Source organism: Spermophilus citellus (genome assembly GCF_964194105.1).
Source record: "Spermophilus citellus genome assembly, chromosome: 10".
NCBI lineage: Eukaryota > Metazoa > Chordata > Mammalia > Rodentia > Sciuridae > Spermophilus > Spermophilus citellus.
This window is the reverse complement of record NC_138197.1, coordinates 100,961,703-100,987,877: the sequence shown is the minus strand read 5'-3', so window position 1 is coordinate 100,987,877 and position 26,175 is coordinate 100,961,703. Positions and strand designations below refer to the sequence as shown.

Below are 26,175 nucleotides of genomic sequence, written 5' to 3'. Positions count from 1 at the left end.
CAAGTGGGAGGTTGGATTATAGAAGCTACATAAACCCTGGTCCCCAGAAGGAAATAGATTTGAGTGGCTGAATTAGAAACAACAAGCCCAGAGAACGAGAAGGTAGGTGTACTATCTGTCCAACAAATTTACACAAACAGAAAAAAGAAAATAAATTTCCTTGGAATTTTTATACATACACCACCATTAAAAAATCTGATATAATACAACATTACATGCCCAAAGAGTGCAAAGCAGAACTAGGTCTTAAACTACAGCTGCAGTAAAGATTTCAAAATAGACATAAATATTACATATAACTTTGTACAAAAGGATTTCAAATACCAGTTAAACTGAACAAAATCCAGGAAGAAGCGTTACTAAAATTAGCCCCAAAGTAAATATGACTATTTCTAAAACAAGGAAGGAAATTAAATCAATAGAATAAAATTTCATTTATAAACATCAAGTGTAGCTAGTTTTACAGGTAACTTCCGCCTAATAAAGAAGAAAAATCTAATTCCAATTTGTTATAAAAATATTTCAGGAACAAAAACAACAGAAAAAGATAGTGATCCCACAATGATTATTTAAGGTTAATGTCAATTGATTTCATTTCATTTCTTCTGTGTGTGGGGGTGTGTGCAGGTGCACACATACATGCACACATGTGTGTGGTGCTGGGCAAGTGTTCAACCACTGATCTACATTGCCAGCCCTCACATGATGTCAATATCAGACTATGCTATTATAAGACAGAACTATCAATAACTGAAAAGTAAAGGCAAAAAACAAATTTAGAAGAATTACAAGCAATAATACATTATAACCAATTCCTGGGTTTATTCCAGGAGTACAAAACAGCATCAACAACAGAAAATCTACTAATATGTCATTAAATTAATATATTGAGTGGCAAAAACCTATCATCAATTCATAAAAATTCTTAAACTAGAAATAAGAAAAAACTCTTACTAATAAAAGTGATATACATAAAAAACCATAAAATGCACATTGTTAATGGCAAAGTGTCAAAACCCTTTTTTCTAGACAAGAATAAGAGTAGTAAAACAAAACTATTTGCTGTCATCACTTCTATTTAACATTGTATGGAGGATCTAACACACACTAAGGAAAAGAAAATAAATGAATCAAAACAAAATTGTCATGAGAGGTATAGAAAAAGGAGGTCTTCAGAGGCACTGGTAATACTCTTAGGCTATTAAATAGGTACCTGTTTTAGCACTATTCTTTATGCAAATATGTATCTGAAAACACATTTTTCTATGAATGGTGTAACTGATTGATATATTTTATGAGTAAGCATTTTAAGAAACAAAAAACTAATATGGAAAATGATAATTTAATTTCATACTTAATTTAGTCTTATATTAGTCTTAATTTCTTCAGAGCATAAACATTTCTTAAGTATAATCTAAGACAACACTAGGATTAGGATTGACATTTTTCAAAAGTCAATAAAGATCTTAGAAGTTTTGTTAGGGGTAATCTCAATGACTTAGAATCAGCAGCATATTAACCACTTTATTATAAGACACCATAAAGTTATCTGCATTGAGCTTGTATGGATTGGTATTTTTTACTCACAGTTCATAGTGCTGGGACAATAGAAAAATGTATGTGCCACTTCATTCTTAGAAACACAGAAACTATATGGAACCTCTGTGACTATTTTATCCCCAATTTTGAGTTATTTCCTAAACAAATAATATTTCTTCAACAGTTATTTCTTGAAATTTGAAACCATATGAAACTGAAAGAGAACTAGAACTCTCAATTTTATAGTAATCAAGCAGAAAGAAAAATTGTTAAACATTGCAGAGCTGAAACAATTTTTTTAAAATATGTAAACAGGTAATATATGTCATTTGCATTGGGGGATAAACTTGGCATGCTTGAGTAATTACCTTGAGAGTTGTGAATATGTGCACCATATTATATACATCTTTTATATCTACAAATTTATAGTAGAAACAGGCTTGAAGAACAAACTTTAGCTCATGAATTTTCCTTAGATTAACCTTCCCCCTTTTTTGTGGGTTCTGGCACTTGAACCCTGGAGCTCATTACTGTTGCTACATCTCAAGTCCCCCCCACCCCCGACTTTTTCTTGAGATAGGTCTTGCTAAGTTGCAGAGCCTGGCCTTAAACTTGGCAGTGCAATCCTCCTGCCACCTGAGTGGATGGAATCACAAGTGTGCACCACTCCTGGCATTATTAACTATTTTTTTAAAAAAAATTACTTCCAAACATCTAAAAAATGAAAGTCAGAGCCAGACATGATGGACAAATAAAACAGGGCTGGAGATGTAGCTCAGGCTTTGCCTAACATTTGCCAGGCTCTGGGTTCATCCTCAGTAATGGAAAAAAAGAGGGATTGGGGATGGGGTGGGTCAAAAACCCAGTAAGATGTTCTCCAAGGTGAACTGTTCTAAGAGAACTGATTCAATTATGAATCTATAACTTAATTTTTAAAGTTCATTTAGCACACCAGATATGCTGCCATATATGCTATCACTCTATTTTATGTTTATGTGCTCACTGATCTGTTTATCATAATAACTTTGTTAAACTGTGATTATGACCTTAATTAAAAAGGAATTTTATAACAAGCTTATTTTAGAGAAGAGAGGTGATGAGGTTGAGATGCTGGCAGATCACCCAGGTAGAGAATTCTCCCAACAGACATGAGGTCATGAGGAATCTAACTTAAGACAATGACATGTTTATTGACACCACTTCCCTGCCACTACCACTCACTATACACACACACACACACAAACACACACACACACACACACCAGGCAATGCCATAGACACTATAGAGAAGGAAAAGTGAAGGAAGGTTCTGAACAGTATTGAAAGAATACATCGATTGAGAGAGAAGGTACAAACCACAAAAAACAGCGGTATGTGAAATGAGAGACAGTCAAAACTGCATAGAGACATAACAGCAGAGATCAATGGTGCCAAATTCCACAGAGATAAGGACACATGGATATTTAGCTGAGGCCAGAAGCCAAGCAAGAAGAGTGATCATACTGATCTGGATTAATAAATGCTCTTATCAAACAACTATTAATCAATATGGCTTACAAAATGTCTTGAAGGGAGAAAAAAGGAAAACCCTTTCAAATACAATATGCCTTACTCATTAAGGCAGTCATTACAGAAAATTTCCTCTTTGCTAAGCACAAAAATGCAAAGAGTCATGGTGAAATCAGCAAACTGTAGTAATCAAGTATGTCTAGTATTTTCCTGACATTATCAACCACATAATAAGACAGGACTTGTGGTTTACATAGTCTAAATCAGCTATCATTCTCCACTATCCAGATTTAACCATAAATTAGCAGCATAGTCACTATGACAGGCTTTCCCCATCCTCATTTGCATCCAATCAGTTAATGACTGGCAGCTGTCTACAGGACCCATTACTGAAGGCAGCAGTTTTAATGGATAATGCTTCATGAGGCTTAAAATCATATTCATGATAGACTGAAGTACTTCAAAATCTGCAAAGGCTTTCAAAAGGGGGAAAAAATTAAACTAACTCTAGTCTGTAATCTCAGAAAATCTTCAGAAAAGACTGGCTTTCAAGGGTTTCTAATCTTTAGCTGTGCTCACATAACATAATAAACTAAAAAAAAAAATCTGCCCTTAAGGAAGATTGCTGCCAGTCTCATAATTGCTACGGAAGTAACTATAGCCAGAATTATTACTAGCGTGTTATGAATTGAAAAATTTAGGAACCTGGAATGAAAGAGTTTTGTTTTTATCAAAATGAAAGCATATGTCATGAAAAGAAATCCTGGAATCCAAAACCAGATCTACTACTAATTCTATCACTCCTATTATGAAGCATCCCTCAGTGTGTGGTACATCCACAACATATTTCACACTTTTGCCTTATTTCATGCATGTACATTCTGTTTCTAACCAGACTATGAACTTCTTAAGAAGAACAATCACTGACATTTATATTCAACATATTCTTTGCTGAATGCCTTCTCTGTAACAGGCACTGTCATTAGTACATATATGGCATTTTTCTTTAAAATGCAGAAAACCCTTCCTTTTGCATCTTATAATTTACTGTATGCCGACAAGGCATTCAGACAATAAACACGTAAGTAGAGGAAACACAGTATGCCCAATAGTGATAAGTGCTATGAGAAAAATAAAGAAATGGAATGAGGACTGGTAATGCTCCAAAAAGCAGAGGTAGTGTGCAGCTGTACTCTATAAGACAGCACACAATTGTATGTAAAGAACGTCATGATAATGTGAGCAAAAGGAGGTGAGGGAGGATATCTGGGGAACCACATAACAGAAAGAATCAACTATGCATGCAAAAGCTCTGTATTAGGAGTCGGCCTGGCATATAAAAGGCACATCAAAGGAGCCGATAGGCCTGGAGTGGAGAATGGGAGAGAGGCTAGTAGGTGTACAGGGTCTTATCCCTGATTGTGTACTTTTGCTTTGAAAGAAATGGAAAGCCAGTAAACGACTGAGGCAGTGGATGCCACACATACTCTGACACATTTCAAAAGGGTCACAGGAGTGCTGGCTCAGTGTCGCCCCAAGGGATACAACAACAGAAGCAAAGGTTCCACTCAGACATTAAAGAGCTTGGAAGTCATCACTTCTATCCTTATAAGCAGCAGCAGCTCAACTAACTGAAAATCAATGACTCCTCTTGGAGCCATCAGCATTCTGCAGTCACAGGGCCACTGCCACTCTGAGATTTGGAGAGGCAGGCAAATCCAGAGTCATGGCAGAGGTGAGCTCACCCAGAGCAGGAACTGTTGAAGATAGAAATTGTTAGAAACAATTAACTAGTAATTTTTACCAGTTGCTTTAGACATCACTGTTTAAAAAAAAAAAAAAAAAAAAGAAATAAAGAAGAAAAATGCTTTCCCAGGTCTGGCAAGGCAGCAGTGGGTGGGATGGGGGTAGTATACACTTTATGAAATATACCCAAAGCATTACACATACAAATACCTACTCTCTAAGTGAAAGACTTACCAAAGCCCTATGCCAGAGTTGTGGAAGAAGGACACCTTCTCCAGCCACTTTTAGCCTTCAGGTTCCAACTAGAAGTGGTACAGAGGGAAATCCAAGAAGCACTTGTGAAGGTCACATCCCAGAGAAGCAGACCTTTAATCATGAGATAACAGAACACCTCTGCCACACTTTATGTCATACCCACAAGGCTCCAGTATAATAAAAGATTGCAGCTAGAGATATGAAAAATATAAACTGAGTCCTTAAGGAAGCTCAAAGGCAAAAAGGGACACAAAACAAAAGAATACTTGAGGAATGTGACACGTCTGCCACCTAAGATTATAGCAGACATTAAATACAGTTCAGTTCCGAGCCACATTAACATAAAACCTTATCTCCTCAACCCCTACTACACTACACATCATATCTGCCTCAAAACTTAAAAAAAAATTACAAGCAAGCTAAAAGGGTGGAAAATAAAAGGTACAAGATCAGCTTAGAGTCTTTTGATGATACTCCAAGTAAAAGATGGTGGTGCTTGAGCCACGGTGGTAGTACTGGAGGTAGTAAAAAAATGGTCAAGCTCCTGATGTACTTTTGTAGACAGAGCAGAGAGGAATGACTAATGGAATGGATGTGGTGGTGGAAAGGGAAGAGAAGAGGCATAGATGAATCCCAGGTTTGGGGCCACAGCTTCTGGAGTTGTCATCAGTGAGATATCAAAGATGGCAAGCAAAGCAGCTGGCTGGTGCACTTGTGGGACAGCTAGTTTCAGGAATTCAATTTTTGATGTCTTGAGGGACTTGTGTTATTTGTCATACATTCATTTAACAATAATATTCTGGAATGCCTAGATACTATAGCACTTTTTAAGTGTCAAGAAAGAGACTTAGAGGGGCTGCGGTTGTAGCTCAGTGGTAGAGCACTTGCCTAGCATGTGTGAGGCACTGGGTTCAATCCTTAGTACCACATAAAAATAAATAAATAAAGATATTGTGTCCATCTACAACTGAGAAAAAAATAAGAAAGAAAGAGATTTAGAAATATCTTGAAAAACAAGGAAATGCATAATAACCACTGGAGTGAACAGATGAAGAAATGAACATTTTAATCATGTCACAAAAATATCATATTCAAAATCCTAAATAAAAGCAATATCAGTAAATAATGCTGAAAAATACCTACAAATTTACAAAATGCTTTCACCTACTCTGGGACAGAGATGCTATTACATTCTGGTATCTGAATATCTTCCAGAGTAATCAAATTTGGCTGGATCCTTGGCTTCCCAGCCTTCCCTGTAGCTAAATGTGGCCAACAGTGTGTGAGCAAATTCAGTACGTGCAAGTTAGGTGACATGCTCCTAATGAGAACTGGTACACCCACAGTTGGTCCTTTCTCCCCCCTCTTCCTGACAGCTGAAGTGCTGATGTGATAATGAAACATCTTGGACCACATGGGCAGGGTGACACACTGAGATGGCAAGGGAACAAACAAGGAGCACAGATCCTGAAAACCCACGGCGCCATCTTATCAGCTCTGCACTGCCACATGCTTAGATTGTCACATGAAAGAATACAGTTCTATCTAACTTAAGTCCTTGTTATCTCAACACTTTATGACATTACCTTAGCTTGAAATTTAACAAAAATTTTTAATAAATCCTCAAAATAACACCGATGCAAATAACATGCTGGGGATTTTGTTTTATTCCTTGCCATGTATCTGTTTTAAACCAAAGGAGAATACATTGGCAACACAAACTTATTCTGCATACTTATATCTTCTAGTGAAGAAAAAACAGTTGGAAAGCATTCTGCAAAAATGACTTGTAAAACATTTTTAGAGCAAGACTTGGGTTCAGACATTCAATAAACTCTATAGTATTCACTACCTAGAAAAGGCACATGGCAATGATTTTTCAGAAAGAATTGAGGAATTATATGCTATGCCCTAGCTCAACTTTAATGCTTCTACTTTCCATTAAAAATCCCTGCAATCTATTAAGCATTATAAGTACCAACAATTAGTTCCTTGACTTAAAGAAATGTGTATTTGCTTACTGAACTTCTTGACTTAGTTTGTGCCAATCAGACAAGGATGCCAAAGCTGCTTCTGGGTATCTAGATCTTTGGACATACCCCAATATATATCAGCAGGCCATTTCATACATTTGGAACAGTTTTCCACCTTCGGAATTTGAATACCGATATGGAATTATATTGGAATGACGAGAAAAACCCTAGTTCAAATTCTGTACAAGCAGCCATAATGTAAAGGGTGAATAAAAACTGACTTATGTAGAACAACACTATTTGGCAATATTTACTGTGATATATTTCTGCACTAAAATGATAGACTTATTTTCATTCAATCATTATCTGGTTTCCATCACCACTTAAATTGCCTAAGCCAGAATAATCCACTGTAACAGCTTTTGACTATTTATTTTTGCTTTAAAGGAAATTAATTTCTATGCTGGCTAATGATTTTGAGATTTGCTAAAATAATTTCCTACACCAAAAGCTTACCAAGAAAGGTCTAATCAATCTTCTCTCTATATAGTGAAAAATCAGTCACTTTGGTTTCCCTAAGTGACTGAAGAATTGTTATTTAACCTCTACAAGGTAGGGGTGACCCTCACAAGCTAGTATGCACAGTGACATCTAGAGACACAACTCCAAGATTCAAAGGGAACCTTACCTCCAATGCTTCTGGCAGTTCCTCAGGCAATCCTTAGAAAACAGAAGAGCTAGAACATTCTTACGTGAGATAACTTTTATTACCAGATGAAAGATATAGCCAATGGCAGTATCTTAAAATGCGGAAACCAAGCATTTTCGAAATTCAGATGACACTCAATATTTCTAAAGAACATGAATCCTAATTCTTCAGAAACACGGAAAAACATTTCCCTATTTCAAATATGCAATGCTGGATATTCTTCTAAATGGGTTTACTGCACATCTCTTAAAAAATAATGAAAGATATAGGCATTACATAAAAAGGATCTCTTTGTCTGTAACACTGGGTTTAAGGTAACAAGTAAAAAGGAAAAAAAAAAGTAGAAAGTTTAACCTGCCCAGGCAAAAGCATAAAATAAAATATTACCTTTAGCTGGGTTTACTTTTATCCCTGACCTATACAGCATCTCCTCATTCTGCCAGTCTCCATTCCTGATCGCGGTCTTGAGTCCATAGAAAACAATTAATGTAGCTGTAGCATAAAAAATCAAGCTCTTGAGAAACCGCTTTTGGACTTTGACATAAAGGGCTCTGGCACCCACTGTAATCAGGAGGCAGAAGCCCATACTAGGAATATACAATACTCGCTCTGCAATTACAAAGCCGACATAGAAAAACAAGTTTGTGGCAGGAAGAAAGGGTATTATCAACAAAGACAAAGACAGAACAACAATGTTCTCCGTAGAAGGGAGCTGAGTTCTCTCTGATACATTATTTTTAATGCCATTTTCTACTTTGGATGCAAAGCTGGGCTTAATCTCTGAGTTCCGGTACTCCACATCTGAATGGCAGCTGTGTCCATTTGCATTCTGCTTGCCATTGGTCACAGCTTTCCCATTGCATTCTCTCTCTATGCTTGGGCTCTTCAATCCGTAGTAGGCGAGGAGGAGGAGTCCAGTATAGAAGGCCACAGTGTGTAGGTTTCTCCAATCACAAATTGTTTTGAGCAGAGGCACAGCATCCATTGACCAGTCAAAGCTGAGAGTATCTGGGCATAGCAACAACCAGAGGTTCTTGGTTGGCAAATAGAAGAAGGTGAGCGTGCGAGCCAGCAGGCTATCGGAATCGGCAGCCGGGTTGTCAGAGTTGGAAAAGCTTGGTGGTTTGTTTCCCATCCAGTATAAGCGGGCCCCCAAAAGGGAGGTCCCCCAGAAAGTTAACAAACTAATGCTGAGAAAGAGAGACAAGTTCTTCCTCTGAAACCAAAAGAGAGGGAGAAAAATAAAGATCATTGTCAATACAGCATGGGGACATTTCACTTAACAGTAAGAGATGAAATACATTTTTAAATAGACAGTAAATGCATAGGATCACGGCTCCAGTATGGGACTTCATTTCCATTTCCTTTTAAAGATGCTTGGGGACATATTATCTTTTAAAAAACAATTGGACTATGGAATCCTACTTTGTATATAACATTTATTTGTTTGCTTTTGGTGCCAGGGATCGAACCCAGGGCCTTGTGCATGTGAGGCAAGCAATCGACCAACTGAGCTATATCCTCAGCTCCCCCCCATCTTTTTATTTATTTTTTAAATTTTTTAGTAGTGGAGATTACACTCAGGGATACTTAACTACAGAGCCACATCCCTACACCACCACCCCCCACTTTTTTATTTTATTTTTTTGAAACAGGGACTTGCTAAATTGTTAGGGCTTTGCTAAATTGCTGAGGCTGGCCTCAAACTTTTGATCCTCCTGCCTTAGCCTCCCACATCACTGAGATTACAGGCATGGTCTGTATGTAACTTTGGGTACCTTTTGTTGTTGTTGTTGTTTTCTAACTCCAATAGCCAAAACCTCTATATATCAACCTCTAAGAAGTGGGTTCAAAGTATTACCATCTCAGACTTGGTGTCCAATCAAAAGGAGACCACAACTGGCATAGTACTTTCACTGCATAATATATAGTAGGTACATAATAGCTGTCTTCTTTAATTTTGTAATGTAGATTTTTTATGGGGGGGACAAAGAATCATGGCAAAAAAATGGGGGGCATGTCAGGATTCTGCTCAGATCTAAGGCAGTCAGAGCATGTCATTTTGTCTATGCTGGTCTCCACTTCACGGTCTTGAATGCACCTGCAGAATTTACAGGCCAGCCTTCCATTGGCTGCCCTTTGGTATCACTGACATGGGTGGAATCCAACATTTGAAACCCTCTTTATGAATTCTAAGATTTTCACGACTTCACCTTCATCCCCTTTTACTTCTGTTGTCATTTACTGACTTGCCTATAGGCACATTCACTCTCAATATTCAAACTCAAAATGCCCAAAACAGAATGCTTGACTTCCCACCTTCACCAAACTAATAAAAAGTTCTTACTCCAACCATCCCTACCCTCAGAAAAATGGTAAAACCATGTAACCAGTTTCTCCTTCGGAACCTCCCTTCCACATACCATTCATTATCAAGCCCTCTCAACCTCTACTTCAAAATTCATTCCAATTCTGCCCATTTCCTTCATCTCTTCTGTCCTCTCTAGTCCAAAATCTAAAAATGGGAGCAACACAATGACCTTTACCTTTTTTTTTTGTAGTTTTCATTTCTTTTTTTTTTAATTGGTGTTCAAAACATTACAAAGCTCATGATATATCATCTTTCATATATTTGACTCAATTGGGTTATGAACTCCCATTTTTACCCCAAATACAAATTGCAGAATCACATGGGTTACACACTCACGTTTTTACATAATGGCATATTAGTGACTGTTGTATTCTGCTGCCTTTCCTATCCCCTACTATCCCCCCTGACCTTGACCTTTTTATACAGACTTTCCCAATGTTAACTCATTAGTGAGGTCTTGTCCTAAGATCTTGAAAGTTTTTCTCTACCAAAAATTGTTTTCAAAAGTTTGTGATTCATTGAGAATGTTTTTGGTTCACCCCTCCCCCAATTTAGGTAATAATGTTCCTTTTTGCTTCCATAATTACTTTAGGAGATGTAATTCTGAGTACAAAAGAAGTGAAGGGGTAGGAATTTAGAAGACAAAAATTCAGAAAGATAAAAATGAGAAATAAATTTGTTCATAATTTCCACAAGTTTTCTAAGAAATAGGACTGGGTGTTAATCTGATTATAATGCTAAATTCATAACATTAACTGTCTTAGCGTTTTACAAATACTTTTGCTTGACATAAATCCATACACTAGGTTGCATTTTTAATGGTAGAAGGATTGATCATGTTTGCCCACCATGAATCTTTAACTTCTAGGTCTATCTTAGCAAAATGATATGGTGCATAGCTTCATTACAACCTAAGAAGAACTAATGCAAACCATTCAGTTGCTCTTTTGAAATTCTACCCAAGAAAAGCTCAAGAATTTCTTAATTTCAGAAAACAAATAAAATGTCACAAAAAATAAAATGTCACAAAACCATTCTTTAGAAATTCTATCTTGGTCAACTCAATTAGTCATATAATTGAGTCTTTTTAGATTACACAAGGGAGAAACATACCATTTGATAAAAATAAATGAGATAAGCTATCATAGGTCATAGAACACTGATCTCAAAAAAATCAAATTCTAGCTGGGCATGGTTGGGCAGGTCTATAATCAGAGCAGCTCCAGAGGCTGAGACAGGAGAATCACAAGCTCAAGACCAGCCTCAGCAACTAAGCCAGGCCCTAAGCAACTTAGCAAAACTCAGTATCAAAATAAAATATAAATATAAAGGGCTGGGGAATGGCTCAATGATTAAGTACTCCTGGGTTCAATCCCCAGTACCCTCCCTCAAAAAAAAAAAAAAAAAAAAAGAAAGAAACTGAATTTGGACCAAAAAGCCATTTTTTCAAAGTGTGAACAAGACAGTTCTATTATTATACCTTATGATTACCTTATGGTGGCAGTGAGTGGAGAGGCAAGGAGGAAAAGAAAAAGCATTACAAAAACACTGGAAATCAGGAAAGGCAAAAGCTCCACTTGGGAAAGGTCAATGTGGTCCAGTTCTTCCCTAGTCCTAAAACTCTAGATGAAGTCAGCCATAATAATGAGGCAATTTGATTTTATTTCCCAAAACAGAACCTACCTAACCTTTCCTCAGGCAAAACTACTTTATTAATTTTTAACAAAACTTCTTTAATCCTTTATTAAATTTTAATAATCATCAAAATGAAACACTGGGATTGAAGATGTGTTTGAAATCATTATAGTGATTATAATGATGAAATAATATGAAAATACAGTGAACTACGAAACAAAGATTTAAGTAATGAAAACTTCTTAATGAAAATATATAAAAGTCTAAGTTTATTAAGAGTGGACATCATGTAAAACCACATGGAAATTTATAGAAAAGAATGGGAATTTATTTTCCATGCATGTATACTATGTATAAATACACTCTATCATCATGTATATCTAAAAAGAAGAAATGAAAAAAAAATTGCAGGTAGATACAGGAAATGTTATATATCTTTATGTATATGGTGATTCATACATATATGTATATTTGAATTTATATATGTACATATATATGAAATCATGTTAAATACTTGAGACTTATGTACTGTATTCAATGTATATTAGACTTCAATAATTTTTCTTTAAATACTTATTTTTTAGTTGTAGTTGGACACAATACCTTCATTTTATTTATTATATGTGGTGCTGAGGATTGAACCCAGGGCCTCGCATGTGCTAGGCGAGCACTCTACTGCTGTGCCCAGCCCCAACAAAATAATTTTTAATAATGGAAAATTAAAAACAATGTTTAAAGAGTAAGAAAATAAATATTACCCATTATTTAAGAAAACAAAAATGATATAAAATGAACATAGGTAATAAAATGCTAATATTTACTAGTATAATACTTTATATTTGAAAACACTTCAAAAACAGTTTTCCATTTCAACAGACATAATATTTAAGATGAATAGGTACTAAAAGTTCTGAAACTAAATTTTCACATCCATTCATTCTAACTGAATGGTGAGATCTATAAGGATTATATAAATGCCACTATTAAAGGGAAACTGAACCAGTGAGTAAGGTTGATGTTAAAATGTTTACAATAGAAGAGACTCTAAGCCCTGTGATGTACTACTACCTGTAATATTGGCCTAAATTTTAAATTGCAATTTCCAAATCTCTTTAATGTCCTCTCATAAAATTTTATAAAATTTATCACCTATAAAAACAGGGATTCTGATAACCCAATCTCTCTAATCCCATTCACACATCCTACAATCTTTCTTTTCTTGCATCTTGTTTTTAAGGCATTAAAAATGTTTAGTTTCCAACTTAGTCATATATTCTAACCCATGAATTAAATTAACAAACTTTTATTGAGCAGAGACCAGGAGCTAATTAACCACATGGTTTGCCTTGACATCTTTTGTGCTTGTTGGTGTATCAAACTGATCCAGCACTGGCTTTCCTGAGGTGAGCACATCAAAGATGTATGTATGGACATTCCAAAAAGTGGATAAGAAAGCCTTGAAAGTTAAAAAGGTGCAAAAGCCAAACAAAGGTGAGATTTCAAAGGGTGGCGAACTTAAACATGACCTAAGTACAACTTTTGACAAGGAGTAATGTTGTGGTATGAACTGATAAATACAATCAATGAGTGTAAGTTATTGGTAAAAAGTAAAAAGTTCTTAGTAAAAAGTAAGTTATTAGTAAAAACTACAGATTACAAATATAAGATTTTGATAAATGAGATAAGACTATTTATAAAGCAAGAACTGTCACAGACAGGCCTAAGACTCCACTTTGCTGCCTTCTATAAAAAACGGTTACAAGAGCTGTTTCTGAGAAACTGAAATGAAAGCTGTTTTCTTATAAAAAAATTTGTCTTTCTATACTTTGTACCCCACAAATTGTACCCTACTCAGGATGCAGTGGTGGTCTTGGTGAGCTACATCCTGGGTTTGAATGCCCCTCTGCATCTACATGACTTTGAAGTAAATTCTCGCCCTGCTGACCTCCACCCAAATTCAGGATATGACTGTCTAGCACCTGCTTGAACCCAGGACTGTGGTCAACTGAACTGCAAAGCTAATGCTTTTTTTTTTTGCTTCTGTTTATCGCTTGCTTGCTGACTGGAAAATTCCAATCCTGCCTAGAGCCCACAGATCCCACTTATTAATGTTTTAATTTCTATGATTGGCTAGATTACATGATGATAAGCAAGTCACTCAGTTGTGGTTTTTGTGCTTATATTCTCCTTGGATAGACCAGGAAGCTGCTGTCCTCCCAAAGAGCTTAAGTCTCTGTGGTGGGTGACAGTCCCTGGCCGAGTAAATAAAGCTCTCTTTTGATTTGAAATTCATACTTAAGAGTGCTTTCTGCACGACTCCCCATAACAGTAATAGGCAAAATTACAATTTTTCAGTTAACAAATCATAATTGTTTCTTTGAACACACTGTTAAGGTTGCTGGGTATAACAGGTAGTCTTTGACACATGGGATGTAGATTTGTCATAAGAAAGATGAGAAACCCTGTTATTGGAGTTTCACATTCTGCACTGTCTAAAAAAAAAAACAACTTTGGGAGGAAGGAAAAGAGTCACAGTGTCTTAGATAGCAATTTTTAAATGTGAAGGTCCATCCATATCAATTATAAGTTTTTTTTTTTAAAGTGAATAACTTCTGCTTATTAAAATTTCCATTGGATTCAACTGTTCACAAAGCCGAGAATAATTCCCCATATCTGTACAAGTCCAGTTCTTAGCACAGACTAAAAATGTTGTCAGATTCAGACTTTCATTTCACAGTTTTAAGGTGTGTTTTCCTCATTTAAAATAAATAAACCAAAATAAAACATAAATAATGCTTTCACCTAGGCTCTGGCACAAATTAAATACTTAAATGTAATAAAAGAGTGTCAGAGTGGCCAGGCTAAAAAGGCACTGAAGCCATGAGAGTAAGTAGAATTCAGGGTTGAAATACCCAAGTCTTATTCCAATACACTAAAGACTGGGTTTCTTTCCAGCATTTAAAAAAAAAAAAAAGAATCTCTTAATTATAAAAAACAAAAGCAAAAATAACACTACAGAAAGAAGGAAGTAAAAATAAAAACAGAACTGGATACAGTGGCTCATGCCTGTAATCCCAGAGACTTAGAGATAGGAGAATCACAAAACAGAGGTCAGCCTGGGTAAGTTAGTGAGACTCTGTCTCGAAATAAAAGACCAAAAGGACTGGATATATTGCTCAGTTGTAAAGTGATCCAGAGTTCAATCTGCAGTATGGGTAAATAAATGAATAAATATATAAAGACAGAAAATTCAGAGACTACAATAAACTTCTATGAAGACACACAATCTCATTAGTTAATAAAAATTTAAAAGTTAAAAAATAAATTTATTTCAAAAAGATTGATGAAAAAATTAGATACTAGGATATAAACAAATATCACTGAAACTGTGTCAAAATAGGAACAATCACTAATTGTTGGGAAAGTACAAATTATACAGTTTTAATGGGAAATTTGGAAGTATATAGTAAGATAAAAAAATTTTCTCACCCATGATTTGATAATGTGCATTTACTACATACATGCTAGTAAAATCTCTCAAGTCTAAGTATAAGACATCTAATGCAAAACTGTTATGAGGAAAAAAAAGAGCTGGTCATGGTGGTGCATGCCTGCAATCTCAGCAACTTAGGAGGCAAAAGTGGAAGACTGCAAGTTCAAGAACAGCCTCAACATCTTATCAAGGCCCTCTCTTAAAATAAAAATAATTTTTAAAAGACTGGGGGTAGAGTTCACTGGTAGAATGTCCCCAAGTTAAATCCCCAGTACCAAGACAAAGAAAAGGAGAAGAAGAAAAAAAAAAAAAGGAAACTGCCAAAAATTTCAATAGGGCATAAGAAATAAGCCATAGACTATCCATATGATTTGAATCCATATGGCAATTCAAAGAAAAAAAACTACATATAACATGAAGATACCACACACACATAGATACTATAGCAATTAGGAGAAATGAACCAAATCATGATTAGTATGAAATCATACTACAAAATATGCATATTATAGAGGTCATTCAAGAAAAAAAATTCATAAATGCGTGTGTGTGTGTGTGTGTGTGTGTGTGTTATGTGTGTATGCAAGGCATTTTTTTCCCAAGTCAAGAACTATACATAAGATGATATCTCTGAGATAGGGATATGGGTTCATGGATAAGAGACAAAACTGTCCTAGAATTTGTGAGTACCTATATCTATGCACAGCCCTCAAACACACACACACACACACACACACACACACACACACACCCCTAAAAGATCTGACACACCAATATGTTTAAATTTCTATTTATGTGGTGAAAAACTGTTTGAAACAATATTTAAATAATAAGTGAACAAATCTACATTCTAGGTATAGACAGTATCTGATAAATGAGTTCCTGTACATTTTCTATCTTTGTTATTTATAGTAGCTATTTCAAGTTTCTGACAGTAAAGAAAAAATTATTTTCCTAATACTACCTACAATTATTTTGTGATACTTATAATAATTTTGCTAGACAATCCTTCAAGCTGACAAAATTAAATCACACAATGCACACAGGTTGGGCTACAAAATTTCAATACCACGTAAAAGCTTGCTTTTAGATCTAATCTACAAAAACTGGGGACATATCTCTGAAACCCCAGAGGGTACCACAGAGCCTGACATTTGTAGACATTTGAAGAAAGGATTCTTAAACTAACTTTACCCTCAAACTTTTACTTAAGTTAATCCTGCTACATAAAATTTACACTTCCCTTCATGAAGATTCATAAAATAATGATACTGCACAAAACTTCAGTGCACCATTACCAAATACTTGACTGTCATCATATAGAAACGAGCCTTTTTACCTGTCCACATATACACACTGTCTCTCAATATCTCCCTTCATAAAAAGCACAGACTGAAGACATCACATATGTTCATAGGAACATTTTCCTGACTGCAACTTCTTTGTAAAAGCAGAATTAGAACTGGGAAAGTTTTTGCATGCTTAAGAAAAAAAAATTCTCATCAAACATATTTCATACCAATTGATGAATGAACAGGGTTTCTTCATGTTTCAGTTCACATATTTTTTCACAAAATGACATTGTGAAAGTCTTAATATTTTAAGTTCCACTATCTTCATCTTTCTTAAATTCCTTTTTTAAAATAAAGAGGAAAATCAGTCTACTCTCAATATTTTCTAATTTTAAAATTCTAGAGTTCTTTTTTTCTCCCCCTCCCTTCTGCTGAGCCATATCCCCAGCATTTCTCATTTTTTGAGAGAGGATCTTGCTAAGATGCTTACGGGCCTTACTAAAGTGCTGCTGCTAGACTTGAACTTTTGATCCTCATGCCTCAGTCTCCCGAGTCACCAGAATGACAGGTGTGTGCTATCACACCTGGCTTAGAAGGGTTTTGGTGAAACTGCCCAACATTTAAAAATCAGCCAAGAATATAAGGTTCACAGCTGACAACTTTATTTCTACTCTTTTGACACACTAATGGGAGTAAAATAACAGAGCCAGCGCTTAAGAAGCAAATGATGTGAAACTAATCACAAAACACCAAAATCTTCCCAATGTAGCCCTGAATTATGAAGCAGGAGCTAATGAGAAGACCTCACCATATTAATTAGTGGTGAGGCCTTTAAAGAGCCCTGTGGATTATCATCTTCTATGGAAGTTTTTGATTAAAGAACTAAAAAACGACTCAAAATACAACTAATTTATCTACAACTGCTCCCCTCTCCATTATTCATGGAAAACTGCCATTGATGATGGCATTCTCAATTTTGTCTTCAAATCTCAGATTTTCTGGGACATCAATGAAATTGAAAGGAATGTTTTAGTTTCAATGAAAGAAAAATGTAAACATTCTGCCTTGGAGTATTAAAACCATCATGAGACACACGTTTTGGCAAACTAATGAGAATAAATTACTTAAGTGCAAGGCTCATTTAATTCCAAATTAAGCCCTTGGCAATGATAGTAGTTGTAATAATAAAGTAGATAAAAATCAGTATCTGAAAGTTATAAGACTGTTTTCTCGACTATCTAGACATAACAAAAACCTAGCATCATCTATTTTCTATCCACCATTCATTATTAAAGTCATAGCTTTCCTTACATGAATACAGAATTTTTTAAGCCCCATTCTTCCCAAAAGAGTTCTCATTGGATATTCACCCCCAAACCCAAATATAAAAGCACAATTTTTTGAACACAAGACATGAAGAAATGCATGGCTACAAATATGATTAGGAATGGTTACCAGGTCATATTCATAAGACTAATCAAAGATTTGCCATAATGAAATTATCAATGCAGTTCTGCTTCCCTTTAAAAGAAAAATGGGTTTTCTTATTAATAATTAACCTCCAAACAAAATTAAAACCTTTTTTATCCCCACACTAACAGGTAAGATAACAGAATTTTAATATGTGGTGTTTCAAAAGAGATAAAGAAGTTCAATAAATGAGCATATCTATTCTTTATGAGGACAGAATTTAAAGAGTGGGGGCATAAAAATTTTTATTAGGAAATTCAACATTGTGGATTTGAGAAATTCTTCATTTATTTAAGCTGACTCTGTAATATGCAATAATCTTTCCCTTTGAGTATAAATAACAATTAGAAACCATGAGTACATCTCAATTAGATACATAATTTAGTTCAATAGATCAAATCAGTTACAAATTGAAATCTGTTCATGAAAATGTGTGAAAAAATTTAGACTCTATTATATTTATTTACTAAACAATATTCTCTTGAAAGGAGACAATGCTCAGGGTACCAAAGCATATTAAATGAATCTCATTTAATGACACATGAAATTTAATCAAAGTTTAATATCAAACATGTTTGGGTTAATTTGTAGTAAAAGATCATCAAGGACAATAATTTATATATTTTCCTTCTTTCAATTACGATTGCAACTATTAGTCTATTTAAAATTCCTCATCATCTTTATTCATGCCTAACACCAACTTAAAACAATGAAAGGTTTTTAGAATATTAAAAACATGTAAGTAAAAAATCTAAGATGATCATCTATTCTTTTTAATTACACCTGAGATTTTTATTAATTTTGCCTATAATTGTTTGATTTAAAATATTTCATCTACTCCTTCAATGATTCTTAACCTACCTCTAGACCTTTGTTCCTAATATCACTTTCCAATAAAAAGACACAGAGCTCCTTGGTGAAATGATGGGGCAAGAAATGCAAAAGAAAAACCTAGAGGCAGCTGTAGTGCAGGAAAGGTTGGAGGTGTTCAACACACCTTCAACTACGAAAGCAAAGCATCGATGGGATGGAGGCATCAACCTCAAGAGCTTGGGATGGTTGCAGCTGGAGCAAATTGAACAACAAAAATAAGTAAAATAACATTAGATTATAAGGTAACCCAAAATATGCAATAAAATTCCATGAGTCCATATAGATAAATAATAAGTAGAGACAAATCTTCTTTGCAGAAGAATTCCAAATAATTATGTTATCTTCAAAGACAGGGGCGTAATTCCCAGCACTTAAATGGGGTCTGTGCATAATGACTTTTTCCCAAAGAGTATGCAAGATGAAAAGAGTTTGGAGGGGTAGACACAGGGTGACTTAACAGTGCGGAAATCTAAAAACACAATCTCTGGAAGGTGATTCAGGTCAGCATTTAGGATAGGCCATGTAAAGAGCAAATAGATTATTGTTATGATGTGATGACAATGTCACTAGACATCTTTGTTCTTCCTCCCAAAACTCATAAACCCACACTAAACATTAAAAAAATATATCAGGTAAATTTGAAATAAAAACACTTCTACAAAATATCTAACTAGGAATCCTCAAAACTTGCAAGTCTTCAAAATCAAAGTTGAGAAGACTGTCATGATAAAAAGCCTAAAGAGACATGACAAATAAATACAAGGCACCATCCTACGCAGTACCCTAGAACAGAAAAAGGACTTCTGAACAAATTATGGACTTAGTTAATAAGGTATCAGTACTGATTCACTAATTGCTACAGATATATGATACTGTTGCAAGATGTTAATAATAGGGCAAACTAAGTGTGAAGTATACAGGAACTGTGTCTTCTGGATTTTTCAATAAACCAAAAACTGTCCTAAAAATAAAGTCCACTTAAAAAGTGGTTGTTACAAGTTAAAATACATGCTCTTAGAAACCAAAGGAAATTAAATAGACAGTCTTTGTTCAATCAATACTGGAAGCTATTACCAATGAAAAATGAACAATTAAAAATTAACAAACACCACATGAACATTTTAACTGCCTTCCAAATGGAATGAAGTGAAATTCAGGTTGACCAACCACAGTTGCATATGCGCATTGTATGAGATAACACATTGATTTCAAATCCTATTTGGTTTCTGTCTGACACTCTGCAGCATTTGTAGCATATCAGAAGCCTCTACATGGGAAGCAAATATCCCGGGAAAGATGCTTCTCAGCCCATTGCTATGGTGTTTTGGTTGGCATGGTGACCCATTCTTCCTCATTAACTTAACATGGGGGAATCAAGCACTTAGCAATTTCGTGCGTACCCATGGCAAGCCCTTTCTAGAGCTAACTATTTGAAACTGAAGTGCCCAAAGAGTTCAATTAGTAGAACTGCAAGGGGTGTGCTACAGCCCCTAACCCATTACACTAAAAGCAATCCCTGAATGCCAGCCTTCAGAGTAATCTTGTTTAGCTTAAAATAAGAGGTTTAACACTTCCCACCAGGCAGTGTGCTATGGTCAAATCAGGTTAGCCACAAAAACAATTCAGCCTTTATGAAGAAAATATGTGAAGAAAATATCCTTTGTGACCTAAGAAACAAGGACAAAACAATAAAAATGTTTTAAACCAAAGTAAAGAAGACACTTCTCGTTGACTGACTAGCAAAATACTTGGATTTATATTAAATCCCTTTTCCCATACTTTAAGAATATACCTAATGGGAGGGAGGTGATAAAATTAAAATAGCTTGCAATTAATTTAATTTTGAAAAGGAACTTTTTTCTATCAATCTCTCCTCAACTGGGCAACTGCACTGCAAATTCATTTCCTGCGCCAATGGATTAAACTGCAACATTCTTTTAACTGTGTGGCTTTAGTGCGACAAACTCGACAAACTCGCCATTGTGAGATGCCTTCCAGTCTCATTAATGAGTTGAGCATGTGAGCCCAGCATTTTGGAAACATAAAGAGACAAATTATAATGAGACTTCACTCAGTGGGGAGGCTAAAATACAGCAGTCTCCTCTCAAAGATATCATAATGGGATAGCAACTTAATGAGTGTGGGAGTTTTCCTGTGAAAATACAAAAGACATCAAGAGGAAAAGATTTTATATATGCAAATACAACTTAATACACACCTACACCTTATAGATGTTCTTTCATAGAAGCATCAGTTTAATGTTTTGTTTTTATATGGGAATATGCTCTATGTACTTAAGACTTGTCTTCTGATAAATATGGAGTAAGTTCATTGTCAAATGGACAAATGATTATTTACTGTTTCTCACAAATATGCAACCCTTCATCTAGCCATATCTCACTTTAACCTTGTCTTTATTCTTGAAATGCCACAGTGGTTTATGAAAAGTGACACTAGTTTTCTTGATTGGGCAACTGAGTCAGAATAATTTTCTGAAAGAAAATTTTCACATGGGAAAGCATCCACTGACGTTTATAATCCTTCAATAACCAATGATTTTGACTATTCAACAATTCCCAGGCAACACTGTGGCACTGACAGGGACATCAGAGCTATTAGTCATTCAGAGCAGATTCAAACTGCAATGTTCACAAGGTCAGATGAATAGGAACTTTTGGATTTACTGAGTAAGCAGTGAGGTCATCACCTGTCCCCGACCCCCGCCAGAAAGAAAACAGAATAAATGGATGGTCATGCCAACTTTTGAAGTACATCATCATAGCAAAAAGAGTTAAGGTTACTAAAATGTTGCAGAAAAAAAGAGCAACTCTACTTCCAAATCTTTGTTGGTTTGACCTCTTTGGTTTGCTCCCTTTGGTGCTAGAAAATATGTGAGAAGCAGCAAAGTGATCACAGTGTCTGTCCCATGACATCTAGCTATTCTAAACAAAAACGGACAAACCAAAACTGAGTCAGGGGATGCACAGCATGGGAAAGAACAAAAATATAATTTGTTTTTATGTAAAGAAGAGTCATCTTTCAGGCCCATGCATCTTATTACTCTGAAGGCAAATTTCCTTTTGAAGGATAAAACAGTAACCCTTAATGGCAATATTTATTACCAATAAATGAGCATTTTTGTTTTGTTTTGTTTGGGTACCAGGGATTGAACTCAATGGCAGTTAACCACTGAGCTACATCCTCAGCTCCCCAGCTCCTTTTTATTTTGTGTTTTATTTAGAGATGGGGTATCACTGAGATGCTTAGGGCCTCTCTAAGTTGCTAAGGCAGACTTACTTTGAATTCAGGGTCCTCCCATCTCAGCCTCCCAAGCTGCCAGGATTATAGGCATACACCACAGCACCCGGCCAATAAATAGGTTTTTCCAAAAGCACAAACGTTTGCACCATCAAATATGCATTTATTAAATGACTACCTTCATTTTGTGGAATTAATCACCAAAAAGGCTAACCCTCAAATTATATCTGCTTTAATAAGCTAGTTGCATATTTCATGTTTTCCAGAAATAAGAAATTATTAATGTAGCTGCCAAGTGGCTACTGGTTAGATGTTTAGGAACAAATAAAATCACGACAAAGTTTTTTTTAGTTAAGATTCCATTTTGGTAGCCTCTCCAAAAATATGTGCTCTTTACCAGTAGCAACTTGGCAATATGTGATTTTTGGAGGCTTTTGGTGATGGCTACCACTCTTAACAGATGAAACCTTTGTGTGGTTGTAATCTACCCCATTTCTTTCTTTCCCTCTTCTAATGTGATATTTGAAATTAAATTTTGATCATATACTACCTTTCAAAGATCATATGTGCAAACTGAAATGTGCAGAGTTCAAAGGCAACTTCCCAGGAAGACTATGAAACAGAAAAGTCCTCAAAACTGTAAAACCCACATAATCATGCAGTTTTATCCTCAATTTGAGACTTCGGGGAAACCCCAAAATTTGATCTTACCTCTAATTCGTTAAAAAATAATTATCTATTTAATAAATACCTATTTCAAGAGTCATTAAAACTCTCATCATTAATCTTCCTTTTTTTAAGCATGCCTAGTCTTTGTAGTTATCATTAAAGTACTGGATTTCAAATTATTTCAGATTGGGTTAAAAGTTGGTGTTTTTTTCATTAAGATGTGTCTTTGATTTTTTTTTACATTATCAATAAAAACCCTAGAGTTAAATAAGATTTACTGCACAAATCTCTCATGAGTCTTCAAAACATATTTGGATAATTCTTTCAGCCTGACACAGCTCCAATTAGCACTAATCATTGCCATGCCCCAATTATTTAAAATTAAATAAATTGAATTTACACGTGCAAACATTTTGCAATTCACCCCGCATCCACTTCTCTTTTCAAGTTAACTCATAAGATTAGACAACTTGTTTTAATAGATGTTATCATTGGACTAAGTCCAAAAGTCTAATGGGAATTCTGTCTGCTTTAACAGTTGTGGTTTAGCAGACTCTCTTTGACTGAGTTGTCAATCATTTTTTGACTGGCTCATGCCCTTGGAACCCTGCTGAGAAACAAGCAACAAGTTTTTTCCAGGTGCATGACTGACAGTAAGTCTGGATCAGTGAAAGGGAAGAGAAAGGGAAAGGGAAGTGGAAGGAATCAGTTATGATACCTTACTAGGACCTCTGGCTAAGACCTCCTTATAAAAAAACATTCTCTTGTTAAAATGCATTGGCTGTCCATGTCCCCTCTATGATGTCTTCTTAAGCACCTTCAGTGTAATAGTGAGCACCAACAACATTCAAAAGTGCAGAAAATTCAGATGGGCGCGGTGCTGCATGCCTGTAATCCCAGCAGCTCGGGAGGCTGAGGCAGGAGGATCCCAAGTTCAAAGCCAGCTTCAGCAACTCAGGGAGACACTAAGCAACTCAGTGAGACCCTGTCTCTAAATAATATACAAAATAAAAAATAATACAAAATAGGGCTGGAAATGTGGCTCAGGGATCCAGTGCACCTAAGTTCAATCCCCAATACCAAATTTAGTGCAGAAAATTCATGAAACTTACACAGTAATAAAACCAAAGGACAAGCCAGGCAAGGTGGCACACGCCTGTAATTCCAGTGGCTCGGGAAGCTGAGACAGGAAAATCACAAGTTCAAAGCCAGCCTCAGCAATGGTGAGGTACTAAGCAATTCAGTGAGACCCTGTCTCTAAATAAAACACAAAATAGGGCCAGGGATGTAGCTCAGAGGTTGAGTGTCCCCGAGTTCAATCCCTGGTACCTAAAACAAAACAAAATAGCCAAAGGGGGAAAAAAAGAAAAGAAACTATAAACACTGTGCTGCAAATATGATTACCAGAAAACAATAATAATTGCAAGATGCACTAGTCTTAGCCCCTAACCTAACACTGCCTTTTAAGTAATATCAGGAAATTCCATTCCAGAATAAGTTTCCATAATAACTCCTTAACTAAAAACACCAGAAATTTTATAGTAAGGATCATATTTCTTAATAAATCCATTATTATTCTATTTTGAACCATACCTCAAATCAACCCACATATCTTATTCCTTCAACAATCTAAACAAATGCAGGTCATTCAACTGATATGATAAATGGAGTACCAATTAAATACCATTATATTTTTCTGTGAGACCAGATATTATGAGGAAAGGGAGAATTTTGCATAATTGCCTAATGAATTCAAACACCTGTTAAGTCATTTTATATCTCCCAGATGGGGTCCTGGCATCTAGTGAAGAGAGCAGTGCGTAGAAAACATCCTATTCAATTACTGTATCTCACTTTGGGATGTGAGGGAAACTATTTATTAGTATTAGCAACACTAATTACGAATGTTGATTAAATATTTTACAGTGTTTTTATATGTTCCCAGCTCAAGTAGTTCCTTCTAACACCTTAGGATGTTTACAAACTTTATTTGTATTTTCCAAAAGATAGGTAGAATTCAGGAAGTTTAAATGTGTTACACAGAATCCACAGGAATCAGTAGAGAACAAGGATACAAAGTCACATCCCCTAATAAGGCCAGGGTTCCGTGGCTTTAACCACCCAAGACACACCCTGTATGCTTCACACACACCATCTCCAATTCTTCAGCTGATATCAGCTCCTCAGGCTGCCCTTACCCTCTCTGACCTCAAGGTAACATCTGACATAAAATACTATCAACTGCCGAGCATGGTGGCACATACCTGTAATCCTAGAGGCTCTGGAGGCTGAGACAGGCGGACCATAAATTCAAAGCGAGTTCAGCATTCAGTGAATCCCTAAGCAACTTATTGAGATCCCTATCTCAAAATTCAAAATAAAAAAGGGCAGGAAATGTGCCTCAGTGCTTCTGTGTTCAAATCCCCAGTTTGGGGGGGGAAAAATCCTAGAAATGTAAATCCAAACTAGTTAGATTTCATCTAACTCCAGTCAGAGTGGAAGTTATCAAGAATACAGGCCACAACAAATGTTGGTGAGGATGTGGGGAAAATAAAACTCATACATTGCTGGTGGGACTGCAAAATGGTGCAACCATTATGGAAAGTAGTATGGAAATTCCTCAGAAAACTTGTAATGGAACCACCATTTGACCCAGCTAGACTACTCCTCAGTTTATACCCAAAAGACCTAACATTAGCATACTACAGTGACACAGCCACATCAATGTTTATAGCAGCTCAATTCACAAAAGCCAAACCATGGAGCCAACCTAGATGAGCTTCAACAGATGAATGGATAAAGAAAATGTGGTATATATACATAATGGAATATTGCTCAGCCTTAAAGAAGAATGAAATAATGGCATTTGCCAGTAAATGGATGGGACTGGAGAATATCATGCTAACTGAAATATTCCAATATCAAAAAACAGAGGCTGAATGTTTTCTTCCATATATGGATGCTATTCACAATAATGGGGGAAGCTAGGGAAAACAGAGGTACTTTGGATTAGGCAGCCGGAAGTGAAGCGGGGGGAGGGGCTAGGGAGGAAGGAAGGATAGTAGAATGAATCAGTCATTATAACCCTATGTTCACATATGATTACATGACAGGTGTGGTTCTACATCATGTACAACCAGAAGAATGAGAAGTTAGACTATTTATTAATGATATGTCAAAATGCATTCTATGGTCATATATAACTAATTAGAACAAATTAAAAAAAAAACTACAGGGAAAGCTCATAAAAACCACAAATTGGTAAATACTAGAAAAGACATATAAGTCAGCAATTTATATACTTGCAAAATCTAGAACACTGAAAAATATCTCTTCAATGATTATGGTTCAGTGACAAAACTCGTGTCTGTAGAGTTTACATG

General features: G+C 35.6%; 1 protein-coding gene across 2 annotated transcripts in view; it reads right to left on the bottom strand.

Annotated features, from left to right (window-relative positions):
• Window positions 1-26,175, bottom strand: part of TMTC2 (transmembrane O-mannosyltransferase targeting cadherins 2) — a 381,491-nt gene that overhangs the window by 178,350 nt on the left and 176,966 nt on the right. For both annotated transcript variants that reach the window (XM_081310136.1, XM_081310135.1), the window contains one exon: window positions 8,119-8,947. In XM_081310136.1, coding sequence (XP_081166262.1) covers window positions 8,119-8,866 — 748 coding nt within the window. In that variant the 5' untranslated portion in view covers window positions 8,867-8,947. The remainder of the gene's footprint in view (window positions 1-8,118; window positions 8,948-26,175) is intronic.